The 19,028-nt window shown below is 39.4% G+C and overlaps 2 protein-coding genes across 3 annotated transcripts; one reads left to right on the top strand and one right to left on the bottom strand.

The window, feature by feature from the left end:
* The first annotated feature begins 667 nt into the window (after positions 1-667).
* Positions 668-10,882, top strand: smarcb1a (SWI/SNF related BAF chromatin remodeling complex subunit B1a). 2 transcript variants are annotated; one of them, XM_079161902.1, is made up of 9 exons: positions 668-771; positions 6,434-6,545; positions 6,700-6,829; positions 6,937-7,074; positions 7,738-7,865; positions 8,124-8,290; positions 8,380-8,570; positions 9,559-9,690; positions 10,477-10,882. In XM_079161902.1, the coding sequence occupies exons 1-9, from the start codon at positions 670-672 to the stop codon at positions 10,514-10,516; spliced, it is 1,140 nt and encodes a 379-aa protein (XP_079018028.1). In that variant the 5' UTR covers positions 668-669; the 3' UTR covers positions 10,517-10,882. The 2 variants fall into 2 exon arrangements, with proteins under 2 accessions (XP_079018028.1, XP_079018029.1); XM_079161903.1 differs by lacking the exon at positions 668-771 and adding an exon at positions 5,111-5,231.
* Positions 10,883-10,965: 83 nt separating this feature from the next.
* On the bottom strand, positions 10,966-17,076 carry LOC306697836 (derlin-2-like; the record flags this gene model as incomplete). Its single annotated transcript, XM_079161906.1, has 7 exons — positions 10,966-12,161; positions 12,722-12,812; positions 13,356-13,551; positions 15,080-15,173; positions 15,269-15,342; positions 15,435-15,500; positions 16,957-17,076. 7 exons carry the CDS (start codon positions 17,074-17,076, stop codon positions 12,077-12,079), a joined length of 726 nt encoding a protein of 241 aa, XP_079018032.1. The 3' UTR covers positions 10,966-12,076.
* Between the last annotated feature and the right edge of the window lie 1,952 nt (positions 17,077-19,028).

The raw sequence follows: 19,028 nt of genomic DNA, 5'->3' as shown, positions 1-19,028 counted from the left end.
AGAGGAAAACATTTGTGTTCGCTGTGCGTCCGGACCGCAAACTCACCTGAAAGTTTTCTGAGTTTAGTTTTTTGGAATAAAAGACGCCAGAGGAGACGTGGTAAAACGAGCGACCTTTCTGCAGAGCGGCAGGAAGCAAGAGGACAGAGGACTAAGCACTTAGGGAGCAGCTGTCTCCTCATCAGGACCCTTTAGAGGACTTTATAAAGGACGCGTCTGTTGGTGTCGGGCGCCCAACTCTCCGCCAGCCTCTGCTTGTGGGGAAGCAGATTTTTTTTAATTTCCTGGTTCCGTTACTTTTTGTTTACAAACGTTTACATCTCTAAAAGTCAGCTCTTAAAGATGAGTTTTTCTTCTTCAAGCCTCTTTGCACCTTCGATACAACTTTTTTTTTTTTAAATAAAGAAGTCCCTCCTCGATCCCTGACCTTCAGACGTCATGTACATACACGAACAAAGACCAGAGCCTGCAGCACACGTGTGCAGACGGCTGGGTGTGTTTTTTCCGAATGTGTTTCTATTTTTTCAGGGAACTATTTCTTGTGAGTGTACCGCCGCCTTTAGCCGCAGCACTGAACCCTCTGTGGACGCTGGGACTCCTTCAGAGGTTTTAACGTTTTAACGCTGACATCGAGGGAGCCCAAAACTATTTGAACTTGTGAGCGCTGCCATGTTACGAAAGAGAAGAAGAGAGGTGAAGCGGTCTGGAGTGGAGGCTGAGGATCCAGTGGGCACAGCCATGAATCACATGCCGCTGTTTTCTTTTTTTAATGTAAGTGAATGGTAACCAGTGTCCGTTGACCGGGACTCCAAGCGTCCTCGAGGGAAGAACAAGTAAAAACAGTGTGTGTATATATATCCATTAACACCGACTGTGCAGTATTTCCTGTTTAAAACGGACCGTGAGCTTTTGTTAATAGACTCGTCACGATATCAACGTATTTTTGTTCATTTTGCTTTTGTTCTGCTCTGATATGGTGCTGCTAGTTATTGCTTCACTGCTTCTGCTGCTTCTTCTTCTTCTTCTTCTTCTTGACCGCCATGTTGGTAGAGACGACAGGAAACATCTCTTCTTTCCTGATGAATGGTTTTAAATGTCTATTTGCTGGTTTCAGAAAATAACACATGGTGTGGAAGACAATTTCTGCCAGAAAAAGAATAACAAACACAACAAAAACCAAGAAAAGTTATGAGATATTAAGTTATAATTTCAATTAACATGAATAAAGGTGACACATTTATTTATATGTGTCACCTTTATTATTTATATCTAACATTTATTCTTTGGAAGAATCTTTATGAAACAGCATTTTGACCCTGAAACTAAAAGCTAAAAAAAACAATAAATAAATAATATTTGTGTCAGCAGCTCATCAGTGACGGCATTTAAATTATGAATTAAAATAATAATTTCATAGAGAATTATAATATATATCAGATGATCGGGTTTCTGTCTGTCAGTGAAGATCTCTATCATCTCACTAAATCACAACATTTTCTGCAACAGCAAACTGAAGTTGTGGTTCAACAGGAAGAAGAGATGAAGTTAGTGTTTAGTAGTTCTTCCAACATGGCGGCTCGTCCTTCATCTCCATCAGTAACCACTTTACAAACGTGACACGACGACGAGTCACCGATTGATCCTGCGGGACGTTTCCTCCACCTGTCGGCTGTGGTTTAGCTGAGTCGTTCCTCTCTCTCTCTCTCTCTCTCTCTCTCTCTCTCTCTCTCTCTCTCTCTCTCTCTCTCTCTCTCTCTCTCTCTCTCTCTCTCTCTCGCTCTCTCTCTCTCTGTGTCTCTCTCTCTTTGTCTCTCTCTCGCTCTCTCTCTGTCTCTCTCTCTCTCTCTCTCTCTCTCTCTCTCTCTCTCTTAAAGGTTGTCAAAATACAGAAAATCTCTTTAAAACGAGTCCAGATGAACGACGGTGAAGCTGCCAAAACGACACACGAGGGAACAAACTCTTCTCTTTCTTTCTTTCTTTCTTTCTGTGCTGCCCATCGTTTCTTTAGAGGAAAAATCCAACCTGAAACACCGTAACACTGTTTTATAAAAGCAGTTTTTGGTGATGTGCTTTACATTTTTAGGTGCCGTATTTCTTTTATTCCCATGAATACAAAGCTGAGATACAAACCTTCAGTGGTCTTTCTCTACAGGGCTTGTTTTTGAGGATTCTGCTCAGTTCTTCTCTGTTTGCACACAACACTCACTGCTGCTAAATCACCTTACAGACTGACAGCGGTAGAAGATTAACCTTCAACATTCTGAAACAAAGGGACCAAAAGCAGCTTCTTCTTCTGGCTGTTGACAGATTTCATCAGCCGTAGATTTCTTTACCTTCTAATGTTTCTGACTCTGAAATGTGCACTTAATGCTTCATACATGACGTCATGTTTGAAAAGTCATCATCTCCGGTTGATGATGGAAATAATCAAAAGTATTACAAGTATGATGAGGGCAAATGTAATGAACTGCAGATCCTGCTTTCACATCTTTTCACTTTATAGACTTTAAAACATTAAAGGCGACAGAGCGGCTAACGTTAGCCTGACCTCTGATAGCATCCGGGAGCTAAACTCACGACAGTTACTAGTTATTCACTTATTACTCGTGAACACAATGTTTCTTTAACACAAACCGTTGTTAGCGATGCGCTCTTTGGCCCTGAAAGTAACTCTGAAGATTACAAGACAGTTGGAGCACATAAACATGTTTGCTGCATAGCATTCTGGGAAATGTAGGAAAGTGTGTCTTCATGACTGAATATCTTAAGGTTGGATTTTTCCTGAACATTCTCCTGGCTTGCACTACCGTGTGTTGCCTTCTTCTTCTTTCTTTGTGTTATTTTCAGCTGCATGAAGTTCATCATAACGATCAAATGAATGAAGCTACCCCCCCCCACACCCTGCCAGAGCAATATGGTGACGAGCGGCAGGAAGGCCCGTCGTGGATGTTTGTTCGTGTCCTTCGCTGTTGAACACTGTGACATTTCTGCCTGTTGATCGGCGCGTCGTGTCGAGCACTGTGACCTAAAAAAGATGAAATAGATAATTAAAAACCGTTAACGGGGTCGTAGTGAACATCCTCCGGCAGGCTCGAGCCTCCATGTGCCAAAAAATAACAAGGAAAGAGAAACGGTTGCTTTTAACAGACGAGTCCTCTTTGCCTTTCACAGTGAGAGGAAAAAAAACACAAAAAAACAAGTTTGTATGTTTACTGTTGTCGCATTTTTCTGGAAAAACTAAAAAAAAAACTAAAAAGGGTGAGAACACTATGATGTCTGGACCAAGTCCAACAAACTTGAAGCGAAGACGTTTCTGTTCGGAGCTGCAGACGAAGCTGTTGTAGAAACTTTCATGAGTTTATCCTCATTTATTTTAATGTCTTTCAGGATCAAACAGCTGCCAAATTATCAAATATTAAAAACTGGAACGTCTAATCCAGCAACTCTTTACCATAAACCTGTTTTATATTCCAACCAAACTCTCCATCTGGAAACTAACGTAGGAGCCAATTAGAAGGAAACAAAGAGTCTCACTTTATTAACGAGGTGTTGGTCCCAAAATGTTGTTAATAAATGTGAAGAAGAAGACTTTCTGCTGTGTCAGAACTGTGTTCTCTGGATATACTTCCTCCCATGGTGTTCAGTAGTTTACACCAGACTTTGAGATATATTTGCTTTCTTTTTGGCCAAGTTTCAGGGATCAAACCACTGTAAGTCTGGTGGAAACCCAACAGAGCGTTGAGTGTAACAAACGTTCATCGGCGCCTTGTGAAGTGTCTTTTTCAGGGGGATGTTAGAGTTTTGCAACAGGACCTTAAATGCACCACGGTGTCTGTAAGGTTACTGCTACTTGATCACAAGTTGAGCAAAACCAACAGTGTGTTAGTTCGTCTCTCAATTCTCTCTCTGGTTCCTACTGAAGATGTAAATCTTTAAAATGGTTGTTTTAAGGGCTCGTTAATGTCCTAAAACATACCTTGAGCTCCTTCTCTGTTTGGTTGGAACAAAAACATGTTGTCAGGCCTTTAACCAACGACGTCTGTTCCCGTGGTTCCTTGTTCTTTCTCCCCGTGAGGTGTTTGTGCAGCGGCTCCGTCTGTGTTCTCGTGAGAACGTGAACGTTGTGCACACGAGTGGAACCTTAACGGATGTTGGAGCTGGTTTGTGTGTCGTCGTAGCCCGTGTTGACAATGACGTAAACCTTGTTTTTATTTTTGTGATTTGACCTGATTCTGTGCGAGTTTGAACAAAAAAGGCTGCGTTTACAAGAAGAGAGGAGGAAAAAAAACAAACGGGATAAACGTGGTGGCGTGTGTGTTTTCTAATTTTCATTTCTTGTTCTTGTTTCGTTCCCCTGGACTGTGCTCGGGTGCCATTTTTCCATTTTAACAACAAAAAAAAGAACTTTTTCTAACTGGAGTCTCTTCTTTGTTTTTCTTTTCCTACTTTAGAACACAAACACACGTGTAGAAAACAAACTTGTCCTCGATTATTACGTTGTCTATTTATTGATTTGTATATAAAGATTTTGTTTTGCATTGTACATTCTCTCCTTTCTTGGTTATAGATTAATATATTCATGTATATACGAATAAACATTAAGTTTATAAAAGTATATAGACTCACTTCTCTTTATTATTGCGTCCTTTGTGTTAAGATTAAGGAACAGAGATTCACAACAACTTTACGTGTTGTACAGAAGCTTCATACTGAAGTCTGTATTTACCAGAGATAAAATAGTTAAAGGATGTCTTGTAATTTATGTAGACGTCATACCAAACTCTTAACTTGATTGTTGAAGATCATAATAGCATTATAATGTAATATATATGTAGTTTGTAAAGAGGTTCACAAAGGACAATAACTTTATTCCTCTTTATTTGATGCTCAAGATGTTCAATATACACACAGTGAAGTAAATGTACAATTCCTGATACGTGTAACAATACCGTAACTTTTCAAATGTAAATAAATAAGTAAAAATAGTCAAAGTAATAAATTAGTAAAAGTAGTAAAATATCCATTTGCTTCTCGTTTCCACACAGTAACGGTTTTTGCTGATTTCGAAAACGTCATCTCTCAGCGACAGAATTTTCTTATCATTCGCACCTGCGCAGTAGCACATAGCTTTGTTGTTTCATGTCAGTATGGCGCTTAGCAAAACGTTTGGACAAAAACCGGTTAAATTCCAGCTCGAGGAGGATGGAGACTTTTACATGATCGGATCGGAGGTTGGTAAAAATAAGACTTGCTTCAGTAAGTTACGTATTTTAGGAGATAAGTGTCGTTTAAACCCTGGCAGCCGGTCCGTTAGCGACTAGCTAGCCAGCTAACGATGCTAAGGACAGCACTCACCAAGGCTCATTCATTTATTTTGGGCTTTTATTGTTAATTTAATTTATTTTGCCGATTTAATGGAATATAATTTGACGTTCGTCCTTCTTCAGAGGTTCACCTTGTTTTCTTCGGCTCAGCTAGCTAACGGTAAACAACTATGCTAAGCTAGCTAGCTAACGTCGTTTAGCCAGGCCAAAGCTGTTTTACTCGGAGTAATGTAGGTTAAATAATATACTACCAGTGAGGTGTAAGACTTGAAGCGTACTTGTTGAAATATATATTTTTATTATTATTTATTTATAATTATCTTCTATTATTTTGTTACGTGACTCCTCTCATACTAATTATAACATATTACGTTATGTTAACTTGCACAATAAACTATAAAAAATACTATGATACATGTATATTTATAATATATATATATATATATATATATATATATATATATATATATATATATATCCAGGTTAATAGACACTGTAGTGTTGGTACACAGACAAACGTCACAGCCATTAAAACGTTTAACTCTAAATACAACATGTGTTTATTAACTGCTGTTAAATAAAGTTTGATTCAAATGTAACGTTACGGGTCACAGAAGTAACACAGCTATACATGTGTAATATATAGATGTTGTGTGCTAGAGTTGGACAATAAACAAAGAATCTGTCACTGAGCTACATTTATTATTATTGCACAGTTCAATAAATAGTGAAGCTTTCATCTCATGTAACTAATAACTTATAAAGAACTTAATTGTGAGAATGTATTGTGATACAGATGTTGTATTACATGTCCAACAAGACATGTTAACATGCTGTATAGAGCTGCAACTCAGTTATTTTAGTTAGTGATTCATCTGTAAACATCTGTCTTGATTAATAAATCATTTCTCTGGTTCATGAAATGTCAGAAAAATGCCGTCTGTTTCCAGTATCAAACAATCCAAAGTTATTCAGTTTATATCCTAAGAAGAAGAAAATATCACATTTGCAAAATTGGAACCAGCAAGAAAAGAGAGAGACTATCTTTGTTTAGCCAAAGTCATTCTGCTTCATGATTCTTCACTTTCTGTCCGTTTGTTTGCGTTCAGGTGGGAAACTACCTCCGCATGTTCAGAGGCTCCCTGTACAAAAGATACCCGTCGTTATGGAGGAAGCTGGCTTCAGTAGAAGAACGGAAGAAAATAGTGGAGTCGTCGCACGGTCAGTAGAGTGACGTCATCACACGGCCACGCGTGATTTTAGTCTTGTGAAATGAGCATTACTGCGTCACTGCAGTAGTGCTAGATGTTGTTGTCGTCCCTCGGTGTCGGTGACTTTTCTCTGCGTTGGGTTGACGCTGGTTGTCGTCCTTCAGATCACGGCTACACTCAGCTGGCCACCAGCGTGACGCTGCTGAAGGCTTCGGAGGTCGAGGAGATCCTCGAGGGAAACGATGAGAAGTACAAAGCCATCTCCATCAGCACGGAGCCGCCCGCCTACCTCAGGTACCCCCACCTCAGTGCAGACAGACAGGGTGGTGTTTGTGGAGTGTTTATTATATATATATATAAAATATATATTCACCCACCCATCGTTCTTGTTGTGTCTCCAGGGAGCAGAAGGGCAAGAGGAACAGTCAGTGGGTTCCCACGCTGCCCAACAGTTCTCACCACCTGGACGCGGTTCCCTGCTCCACCACCATCAACCGCAGCCGACTGGGACGAGACAAGAAGAGGACTTTCCCGCTGTGGTGAGCGACAGGAAGCTGCACCGATCACCGTCCTTCATTCACTAGTTCCCTTTATGACCAACGATCAGTGACAGAATCGCATCGTAAGATTTTAAAGCAGAAAGCACTTTTTGAGGTCAGGTTTTATGGCGCCAATGACCACAAATGGTCCCCCGTGAGTAACGCGGCGCGAATGATGCAATTGGTGTGAACGCAGCATTAAGACAAAGAAATCACAAATAAATAAATAAAATCCCTCATAATAAAAAGGACAGAATAAGTCTGTTACTCTGAACCTGACTCATGTTTATAGACTTGATGTGCAGCAGTGTGAACACAGAAACATCTGGCTTTATTGTTCTTTGGAGGTATTTTCACACACTGGTCCTGCTGGTACAGTCCACATGTGCAGATGTTTGTGGTGGAGGTGGAGTGATCGCTTCTATCCTACAATATCACAAATACAAGCGATTGCCAAACTTCTAGTTTTTGGGCTCTTTCACACCAGTTCAGTTCATTTCTTCTGAACAGATTGCAGTTTGTTTTTAGTAGTTTAGCTTTTAAAAACATTTTTCTGCTTTCAGACCACAAAGAAACCTCACCAGAGTCCACATGGAGAACCTCCATCTGTGTATGTTTTAGCTGCTGTTTTATTTTACCCCGTGTGTGTTTTGTGTGACCCAGCTTTGACGACCACGACCCAGCGGTGATCCACGAGAACGCCACTCAGTCCGAAGTCCTGGTTCCGATCCGTCTGGACATGGAGATCGAGGGACAGAAGCTCAGAGACGCTTTCACCTGGAACATGAACGGTAACGTCCCATCATCACGAGAACCCGAAACCCGGTTCTAGTAGTAAATACCCAGAGTATCGATGCGGTTCTGCTATCGGTACTTTAGAACGTCTGGACTGAGACGACCTCGTCTCAAACGTCAATAATCAAAAGAATCAAAAAGAACCGATAAGAGGACTAGCATCGACAACATGCTAACGATACCCATCCCTAATCATCACTTTCTCTCTTTCACGACCAAAAACGTAAACGTTTGTTCTGTTTTTGAATGTCCAGAGAAGCTGATGACGCCCGAGATGTTCGCCGAGATCCTTTGCGACGACCTGGACCTCAACCCACTGGCCTTCGTCCCCGCCATCGCCTCCGCCATCCGACAGCAGATCGAGTCGTACCCGACGGACAGCATCCTGGAGGAGCAGTCGGACCAGAGGGTCATCATCAAGGTGACGCTCTGCGCTGACCGCAGATCTTTTTATTGCCTTTAAAGTTTCCGTACTTGTAGCGACGTTGACTGATTGTCTTCGTGCTCCAGTTGAACATCCACGTGGGCAACATCTCCCTGGTGGACCAGTTTGAGTGGGACATGTCCGAGAGGGAGAACTCTCCGGAGAAGTTCGCCCTGAAGCTCTGCTCCGAGCTCGGCCTCGGTGGAGAGTTCGTCACCACCATCGCCTACAGCATCCGAGGTCAGCTGAGCTGGCACCAGAGGACCTACGCCTTCAGGTAAGAGCAGGGGGAGTAAACCTGGCTGCCTTTGCAGGGGGAGTAAACCTGGCTGCCTGATAGTTTCCAGTAGTAGATCCAGTAGCAGTTTGTGCTTAAGATTTGACTGTTAATGAACTATTTCAGGAACAAAAGCATCAGTAAATATCAAAGTTTAGCTCAGATTTTGGCCAAACTTCCAGAAAATCTGCACTTTGTTGAATATTAGTACTTGGTTCTCCAGTCGGGTGATATTTAAAAAGTTGTAGAGGAAGATGAGGACACTACAAGATGAATAAAAGCAACGCCCGGGTCACGTGCGCCAACGTCGCCCGGTCGCTGTTGTTGGGGTGCCCGTGACCTTTGACCTTTCTTACCCGACCTGTTTTTATATCAGACTCCAGAGTTTGAGGCATTGACTTACGGTCTCGTCCGGTGTTTGATGTTCTGTTCTTTGGGTGAAATGTAGCCGACAGTCTGTCTGAGTTTATCAGGATGTGAAACAGTGAACTGTGTGAAAGCCAGACAGCAGCACTGACCTCTAACACAGACGTCTGGTGAGGAAGAAATGTTTTTGGGGCTTTTTTTTATGTCCTCAGGACTTGTAATGTGTTTTCATATCAAACAGTATAAAGTTACAAAAACACAGTTTAAAGATCTAAAACTTTATTTAACATTTCATATCTTTGAAATATACGAGAGATGTTTTTAGCTACACGTCATAATATTTAATCATTGTAACGGAAACAAGCTTCAAGTTAGATTCATCTTTCCTCCACGTTTCACTTCAACTGTTAAACATCCGACCTGAGTCCAGACTGAACCTCCAGAGAAAAACCAGAAAGAAACCTGTCTGCCTGTCTGCCTGTCTGCCTGTCTGCCTGTCTGCCTGTCTGCCTGTCTGCCTGTCTGTCTGTCTGTCTGTCTGTCTGTCTGTCTGTCTGTCTGTCTCTGTCCCGTGATGATGCTGATGATGAAGAGTTGTTGTTGTTGTGTTGTTGTTGTGCAGTGAAAACCCGCTCCCCACAGTGGAGATCGCCATCAGAAACACGGGTGATGCTGACCAGTGGTGTCCTCTGCTGGAGACGCTAACAGACGCCGAGATGGAGAAGAAGATCAGAGATCAGGACAGAAACACCAGGTGAGTGTTGGCCGGACATCAATTTGTCTGTTTTAAATGCTTCCTTCCTGTCCAGGTCTGCCCTTCAAAATAAGAGTTTTGATCTCATCTCATTACAGAAAATGCTTTTTTTCTGAAATACGGAGATTTCTAGCTTTTCTCTGACAAAACGAGATCTGAAAATGTAAAATTGTTGAAAAGTATTAGTTTCAGTCCTAATTCACATTACCGTCATTGAAAAAACAAATAAATATATATATTTAAGAGGCTTTTTTCAGAGGAATGACCCCAAACATAAATCAGTGATCAACTAGTGGCTGATGAACGAATCGTTGCAGCAGAAGTCACTATTCTTCTTATTTAGAGTCAAAGTACGCAAGTCTTTCTAGGACTCTGCAACAAACAACACAATCGTAATAATTTATCACCCAATTAAGTCATTCATCAACTGTAAACTGAATATATTTGGGTTTTGGACCGTAAGTAGTGCGTTGTTTAATTCTAGCAGACATTTTAAAAACAGATGGTTTCAGCTTCTGACATGTTGAAATATTTCAGCTTTTGACCGTTTTTTTTTAATTTGAAAATAATTTGAGCATCTTCATGTTTTAGACGAAACAAACAGTATGTGACTAAATTGATTGGTTGATAAAATGACCTACAGGTTAAATGAGCCTTAAACTTGTGAAAGCCTCTTTTAAATATCCCACCATAAGTGAATAAAGACGATGAGGTCATGGTTATTAAGTCGTAGCTGTAGGTTTTACATAGTTGGCTGTCGTTGACGTGCTTCCTGTCTCTCCTCAGGCGGATGAGGCGGCTGGCGAACACGGCTCCCGCGTGGTAGAAGACCGGAGCGCTGCTCGTCTCTTTGAGGTATGAGCGCCGTCAGCAGCACACGAGAGATATCCCTCCACCGCGCGCCGGATCTTCTTTTCCCTCCGCTCTGCCGGCTTCTCGCTCGGCCGTTCAAACCGCGTCGTTTCCTTTTTACGTCTTTTATTATTAATGTTGACATGTTCTGTAGAAAGCCCTCGTGTTTCCCCTCGGCGTGGAGGAGCCGCTCACTTTGACCACTGACTCTCTTTACTGACCACAGAGGGAGAAGAACGACCACGCAGCCAGTCTCAGATAATATATATTGTTATGTTGTATTTGTTGTCTTTTTGTACATTTTAATAATTCTTACAAAATTAAAAAAAAAGTGAAAGAGCTGGATTTGCCGTCTTGTTTATTGTGCATCATTGAATAATGTTTCTGCTTATTTAGGATGCAATTTAGAAATCTCTAAAGCTGATTAATAGTTTAACGAGCTGACAGTGAGTTCAAAGTGGCAAATATAAATATCATGTTCTCCTGAGGCTGCTGTTTACCATAAACAGAAGTGGAAAGTCTGTTTCTAGCCACGCTAGCAGTGCGATGTGTCGGTCCAATATGTAGTTCCAGGTTGATAAAACGTCTTTTATTGCCATGAATTGTTGTCCTGCTCCTCAGAGGATAACTTCTAATAACTTATGTGATCGTTTGACTTTTTTTTTTACCCTCTACCGTCACGTCCAATCATTTATTAGTCCGATACTTTGGTTTATGACGACAATCCCATCCGCCTCAAAATGTTAGCGTGCTAACATGCTAAGCTAATGGTAAACATTGGACCTGCTTAGCATCAGTGAGCATGTTAGCATGTCTCTGTTAGCGTTCAGCTTGTGTCTAAACGCAGCCTCTCACAATATGTACGATAATGTGATAAACTGCTCAGTTCTTCTGTAGAAGAAGCAAAGTTTACCGAGACGACTGACGGAAAAAGAGACTTCATTTAATTTATTGAACACGTTCACGGTTTGATTTTTAATATTTGATCAGCACAATTACAATTAGATGTTCACCGTAAACTAATAGTTCATTTAAAGGCCGCTTTGTATCTCAGACTTTCCTGTTCTGACACAATGACCTTCACTGTAAACTCCAACATGTATCATCAGTGCTGTGTTGTCATGATGATGAAGTGTTGTGTTATCTGGGCCAACACACCACAGAGACCTGTTGTTGTTGTGCTAAGCAGTTTCCATTTTGTCCGCCAGTGTTTGACCCACAAAGGCAGCGGGTGAAAGTGCAGAGTGTGCAGACGGGGCTGACGGGAATTCAGGCCGGTCGGCAGTTCTGCAGTGACACAACAGGAAGGGCAGTGAGTTCTGATGTCAGTGGGTTCTTCATAAGAGACGTACGAACACCAAGTTTATTCATCTGGTCACCAGAAAAGAGTTTGAAGATGTTTCCAGTCAAACGTCATCATTGAATATTCATGACTCTCGACTGTCCTCTGCAGAGACTCGGGGCTCCACGTCCTCTGACTTCTCTTCCTGTTTCCTCTGATTCATCCAGATGTTTCGGGGGGTTCTTGTGTGCTTCAGTGGTTCGGCTCGTCGTCCCGCTGCTCGTCTTCTTGGAGGAGACGGTAGTCTGGGTCCTCGGGCCGGTCGAACAAGACCCGTCTGAGAGGAGAGAACGAGGCCACACGAGGGTGAAAACATGTCTCTCTGCATTTCCTAAATAATCAAATGATCTTTACTCAAATGTTCCGTATCTGGAAAACTTTACTTTCAGGTCAGAGTTTGAAGTAAACAAGACTATAGAAGATATTTTCATCTACGTTTTAAAATAACATTCTTTCCACACCGTCTTTGTTTTACGAAATATCTCTGTCCATCCTAAAAATACAAAGACAGCAAGCGCTCACCGGACCAGAAGGTGGTGGAACCAATAAACAGGAAGTGACCAGATGTGGACTGAGGAGGACTGACGTAGAGACCTGTCAATCACTGTGTAGCCCCGCCCTAAAGCATCCCCTGCTTTATGGTCTGTTTGATTCTAAATGGACCATCATTTACTAAATGAACATCATGCTGTATTGAAGAAGACTTGAAACTAGAGATTGAGACCATAAACTCATGTTTACTGAGTGGTAAATGAGTTGCTCTGGATCTTCTCTGGTATTCGACGTAAAAGAACATTTCAAAAGACAAAACACGGTGAGATGAATTCTGGTTCTTACAGAAGTTCTGGTGTCATCAGCAGCTTCCTTCCTCCCGGCTGGTTTGGAAACACATCTTCTAGGAAGTAGTACATGTGACCGACGCTGATACCTGAAGAAATAACTTCTTTATCACCATGAACACACACAAAGACTCACTAGAGCACCAAATGTGGATTAATCCACCGCTGGAAATAGTCCCCAACAAATGCACAATTTCCTTCTGTTTGTTTGGTTAAAAAACCACAGTGACCAGCTGTTTTAGGAGATTACTAAGACTTTAAAAAATAATCTAGAATTGTTAGCTTTGTTAAAGATTTACGTCTTCTTGAGAGACTTTTCTGGTTCTGGTCTTTTCATTGGATGTTTTTGACACAAAAAATGTCTGATTGTGTTCTGATGTTGATCCAGTAAACTTAAATGTTCACGTTTACATTTTCTGATACAATTCATGAACTTTAAATTTGACTCAGGATCCATTTTGAACTGCTGAGAGTCTGATAATTAAATTTAGGCCTCTTTCAATTTTAATTTATATATTTAGTCTTAAGTTCACTGTGCAGCCGTCCTGAACTCTACAGAAGAAGAAGTCTAGATTAATAGATGAAACTCTGGTCACATCAGATGTTGGCGGTTTGGTGAAACCTTCTCGTACCTAGGAGGTCGACCACGACTGAGTTCCCGAGCAGCAGCGAAAACCCGGCGAGCACCCAGGGGAGGAACGGCGCCCGGAAGCTCAGGAGGCCGAAGAAGTTCATGCGAACCAGCGGATGTCTTCTACTCCACACGTACACCAGCATGACGATGAAGGCCTGGCCCAGGAAGAAGACGTTGGCGAACAGACCGAACAGCTGCGAAGCCTTCAGGTTAAATTCAACTCGTCACATTTTAGTTTCAGCTTCTCGAAAAAGGTGAAAACAAAACTTCCTCCGGAGGCAGAAATAACCTCATCAAGTGAACCGTGAGCTGGTGAAGCTGCAGATAGTAACTGAACAGAAGGAACTCTGGTTCAAAGGAACTGCAAAATTAAATATCTGTGTTCTCATCTCATTTATATGAAGACTGTTGCTGACACCACAAAAGGAATAAAAGGTATGTTTGATATTCTGAATCATCATTTTGTCTTTTTATGAACATTCACACACATCTCTAACCCCCCTTTGTCCATTTTCTACCTCTGTTTTACTCCGTTACAATAAATACCTCTTGCTGAAGTAAAGTTTATCATTAATTCTGTTAAATTATCTATAAACCATATATAGAAAATACAGCTTAAAACCCCTGAAAACAAGACAGCATTGTGATTATGTGATTGTATAAGTTGCTAAAACTGAAATAAAAACTAAAAGTTTGGGTTGATAAAAGTTAAAATGGTTAATTACCGTTTGTCCAGATTATGAGTCATAGTCAGGAAATAGAAAGTCAAACAATGAGTTCATTAATATGTTGAAATGGTAAATCAATATAAATCAAAATCATCACTTGCTCAGTCAAAATTATGAGCTAATTAAACATTTTAATTCATTAGATTAAAATGAAGAAATTTTGACTCTTTTACATAATTAACTGAAGAACATTTGCTTTTTGCACCTTCTTGATGATCTTTATTTACAGTTGATGTATTTACACTATTTCCTACTTTGTGCTGCTGCACAACAGTTCTTCCTTCAGGATAAATACGTTCCATCTGATCTTATATCTGAATCTAATGACTTAATATGTCATAGTTTACTGCTCTCCTTTATTGCTCATTTATGGGATTAATTCTTCTTTTTACGGCACATGAACTGAATTTGATCCATTTGTGCCTCCAGTAATACTACATATCAAAACACAAATATGTAAAAGTACTGGATAGATGATATAATGTTAATACACATATGATGATAATATTGTATAAATTATCGCCTCTTAAATAATTTTTTTAATACAGTCACATTTTGAGTGTAATTCATTTGCCAAAAAAAGAGAAAACGCATAATAAACAAAGTTAAAGATGAATTTCACTGATAGCATTATTATTGGTGTTTTTAAAGTTTTCTAAAGATATCGCGATTATATAATTATCGTGAATTCTTTGTGCCACGAATCTGTCGTCACAGCCCAACTTCATAATGAATAATTCTTCAGTAGAAAGTAGTTTAAATCTTATTTGAACCTTTTAAAAGCTGTGAATGCCACGAACTCCATTCACCTCCATTATATTGAAAAATCTCAGAGACGTAGATCAAAACCAGGACAAACAAACATCTCTTCTTACTTTACAACCTCAGTGTTCCCACTCTTCATTCATCTTTAACATAAATCTTTTATCTTCTCATTTCTTTAAATCGACCCTTCGAGGAATTTTCTCAGGAAGTCCAAAGACTTAAAGGATACCGTCATTACGATTCCTCCAAACAGGAACATGAAAACAAAATCCGCCGTCCTTCCCCGGAAACAGCCTTCCTCCAGCATCCGACAGTATCGATAACTTCCGTTAGTTAAGGGAATTTATTATATAGTAGACTTTATACTAGTGAGTTTCTTTCTAGATAAACAGATATTAATTCTGTGATAAAAAGATACAGAAAGATGATGTTGAAGAGGAAACTGAATCCAAGAGAACCGAAGAAGAGGAAGCTGGTTATCAGACGCCATATCTGAGAGAGAAAGAGAGAAATAAAACAATGTAAATATAATAACGGACCATACGGCCAAGTTTTAAAAGTTTTAATAGTTAAATAAATGTTACCTGGTATCTTCTGATGATGAGGTCTGGGTTAAAGTACAGCTGAAAGGGGCTGATGACCTCAAGTTGCTAAAGATAAAAACACACGGCTTGATATTCAGTATTAAGTTAGGTATAATAAAACTATTTCCAGATATTATACTTCAAAATCTACAATGTGTATAAAAAGAAAAAAGTACTTTTGTCGCTTACAACTTTCCTGACACTTCAACTGCTTTCACCCTTTACACAACCGACATTTCAACTCCTGTCAATGCTTGGAAAACAACCATCTTCAGCGCCTCCAAATCAACTAAAATCAGAACTACTTTCAACTGTTGTTTTCTCCTCTAACTGACACTTCAACTGCTTTCATTTTATTCTCCTTACATTAGTTCAACAGCACTCAGTGATTCCACCTCAACTGCTTTCATCACTAACTTCATCTGAAATCTTCTACTCATAACTACTTTTAAATCTTACACTTCAACAAAAATGTGCCTTTGTCGTTTACACTCAAACTGACGCTTCAGCTGCTTTCACTTTTTAAACATCAACCGACATTTCAATTGCAAATCCACTGACACTGTTTAAGTGCACACACTTCAACTTAACTGCTTAGTTTTTAACTCTGTAACTGACAGTTCAACTGCGTTCATTTCATTCAACAGCACTCAGTGATTCCACTTCAACTTTGTTCACTACTTTCATTTCAACTCCATAATAAACCTTCAACTGACGCATCCACTGCTTTACACTTCTAATGACGCCTCAATTCCCTTCAGTGCGTACACTTTGGGTTCATCTTTATTTTCATTGTACAAAACAGGATCGCACAACTTTATACAAAAATTTAAATTAAATATTTTAAAGTGATAAAAAATAATACAGTATAGAAAAACAGCACAACAGGAAGAAATAAAAATAACTAAATTATATTTACAAGGAAGATATACAGTTAAATATACAAACATGTATGTGTATACATATACACAGTAGCACGTGTGAATATATATATATATATATATATTTTTTTTTTTTTCTCACACAAAGAATATGTACAATACTCTTAAAACGTAAACTGTTATTTCAAATCGGTACTTTAAAACTCTCCTACATCTTAAAGAGTTTTATCATATTTTAAAGCAGTTTCACTTTTTTTAATATTGTTTCAAAAAGCTCCAAAGACTCAAAACGATATGAAATGTTTTCAACTGCAAGTTTTTGTTAAATGTACCTTCTCAGTAAATGTATTTAAAAAATCAACACCTGACAGAAACTGTTTGCTGCTCGGTGTTTCATCAATTTATTTGACATCAAATAAATAACATTAGAAAACCAATAACAACAACAACACAACAAACAGCTCGACTGTGAATTGAATGTTAAGAAAAAAATTTAGAAATGAATGTTTTCTTAATATATCTAAATAAATGTTTCCTGCCTCATCAGAGCCTGGAGGTCAGAGTTTAAACTCTGTTGTTTTCATTGTTACCGACTTGTTGTTGTTGTTGTTGTTGTTGTTGTTGCTGTTTCTGTTTCTTACCACAGCAGCGGTGGTGAGGACGCAGGCGGTCGTGTACGCTCGGGTCACCACGGGGATCTGAAAATACTCCCGAGTGAGGCTGAGAGGCATCGCTGCTGCTGCTGCTTCACTGTAGGCCATCATTTACTCACCGCACAGCAGCACAGGCCCCGCCCCCCGCACTGCAGCAGCCAATCAGAGCCACCCACCAATTAACACCATCCAGCCCACAGGCTGTAAACCTTTAACACATTATGTCACTTAAATTAGAAAACAGATGCAGAAATGTAGTTTAGAAGTTACTTTCTTGTTTTTCTGACATCCCCATTTTTAACCAGTAATATAATATTTATTAATTTATTTTTAAACATTTTAAGTCTCCGTTTGAAGTTTGTGAAATAAAGTTTGTATTAAAACAGAGATTTTAAAAGTTACATAAAAAATAGATGAATAAAATAAAATGTATTAAAAATAAACCCAGTTATTTAAATTAAAATTGTGATTGAGAATATATTTTAAAAATTGTCCATTAAAACAACATAAAATGCCTCAAAATTCACAATTTAAAGCTTTAAGTTCATGAATATATTATTATCTGTATTTGTATTAAATACTGATGATTCAGTCTATAAAAAGTATAATTATAATATAATATAATAGTTTTTTTCAAGCCATATCACAACATGTTTTTTTTGTCATTTTTAAATTGGCTTCATAGTGAAATGTTTGAAATAATTAAAATGTCTAATGTCTCATTTCTAAGTTTAATATGTAATAAATATGATATTTTTTAGCAACAAAAAAAACCAACATTTATTAGTAATGGTGTTAAAAGTATTACTTCCCCTTCCAACTAGTTAAATATAATATATACATACATATATATATATATATATATTTTTTTTTTAAATCCATATTTATCGTCATAATCAGCACAAAGATTAAAGTGCGGTCAAAAATAAATGTATTTCACTTTGCACAACGGGTAAAAAAAGTATTTTAAACTAACTTTCAGAAGTAACTCAGCTTTGATCCCTCGTTTGGTACAAAGGTTATGGTTTTATTAATAAGAAAACAATACGTAGTTCATACATTTCAATGTACAGGGTTTACACCACATATGAGTAAAAAACAAAACAATAATCAAAGACATGTATGTACATCAAACGTGTTGAGTTGTTTGTGTATAAATATTCGTTCACTGATTGAACTCTCGACTAGATTCAAACAACAGCAACAAAGTGTGAACGATGAAACCGGTCAAACGACTCGTCAGCGTCCTGCACTGAAAACTAACATCTGATGAGCCTCAGTCTGGAGCTGAGCCTTCACTTCTCAAGTGCTGCAGGCCGGGGACACGGCGGTTCTCAACCTGGGGCACCGGACCCACTAAGAGGTCGGGATGTGACTTTTAACAGGTCCATGAGATCCTTTAAATCTCCTAAAACCAGCTGGAAACTAATGTTTATGTGTGTTGACATTCCTACATGTTGTGTTATGTACAGCGACTGCCCTCTGCTGGTAGGAACGCGGCGATTACAACGGAACTTTGCTATGAGCTGATCTGGAGCCAGGTGAACACTGTGGAGGCAGCTTTCGTCACCAAAGAGACGTTTTAAGGGACAAAGTTAAACCAGAGAGCATGCACACTACATATGGACAATGTCTTAGGTGTGCTGTTGATGCATTCTATCATCCCAGAATGCAATGCACCGAGGAAGTGGACGAGCTGCTCACAGCTGGAAAACATTAAAGTAAATTGAGGATGAAAAAGCTTCAGAGAGATCCTCAAAAACAAGAAGTCGTTGTTTAAATCCTGGTGAGAAACATGTTTGATCGATGCTCGTATTTTATCATTTACTGTTGGTATTAAATGGTAAAGTATGTTGTGTTTTGTAAACGTACTGCAACAGTTTACCATAATAATAGAATAGATTTGGGTAGAAGTGAAGTACAAGTACCTCAAAATTGTACTTGAAGTAAGTGTTTTTCCAGCTGGTAATCTATACGATAACTTCTGGCTTCGTCTCTGCAACAACAGAGAGTTTGAAAGTTAAAGCGTCCGGAGGTTCGAGAACCGCCGATCCCCACAG

This window comes from Pholis gunnellus (genome assembly GCF_910591455.1).
Source record: "Pholis gunnellus genome assembly, chromosome: 6".
Classification (NCBI taxonomy): domain Eukaryota; kingdom Metazoa; phylum Chordata; class Actinopteri; order Perciformes; family Pholidae; genus Pholis; species Pholis gunnellus.
This window is presented reverse-complemented; position numbering and strand designations above follow the sequence as displayed.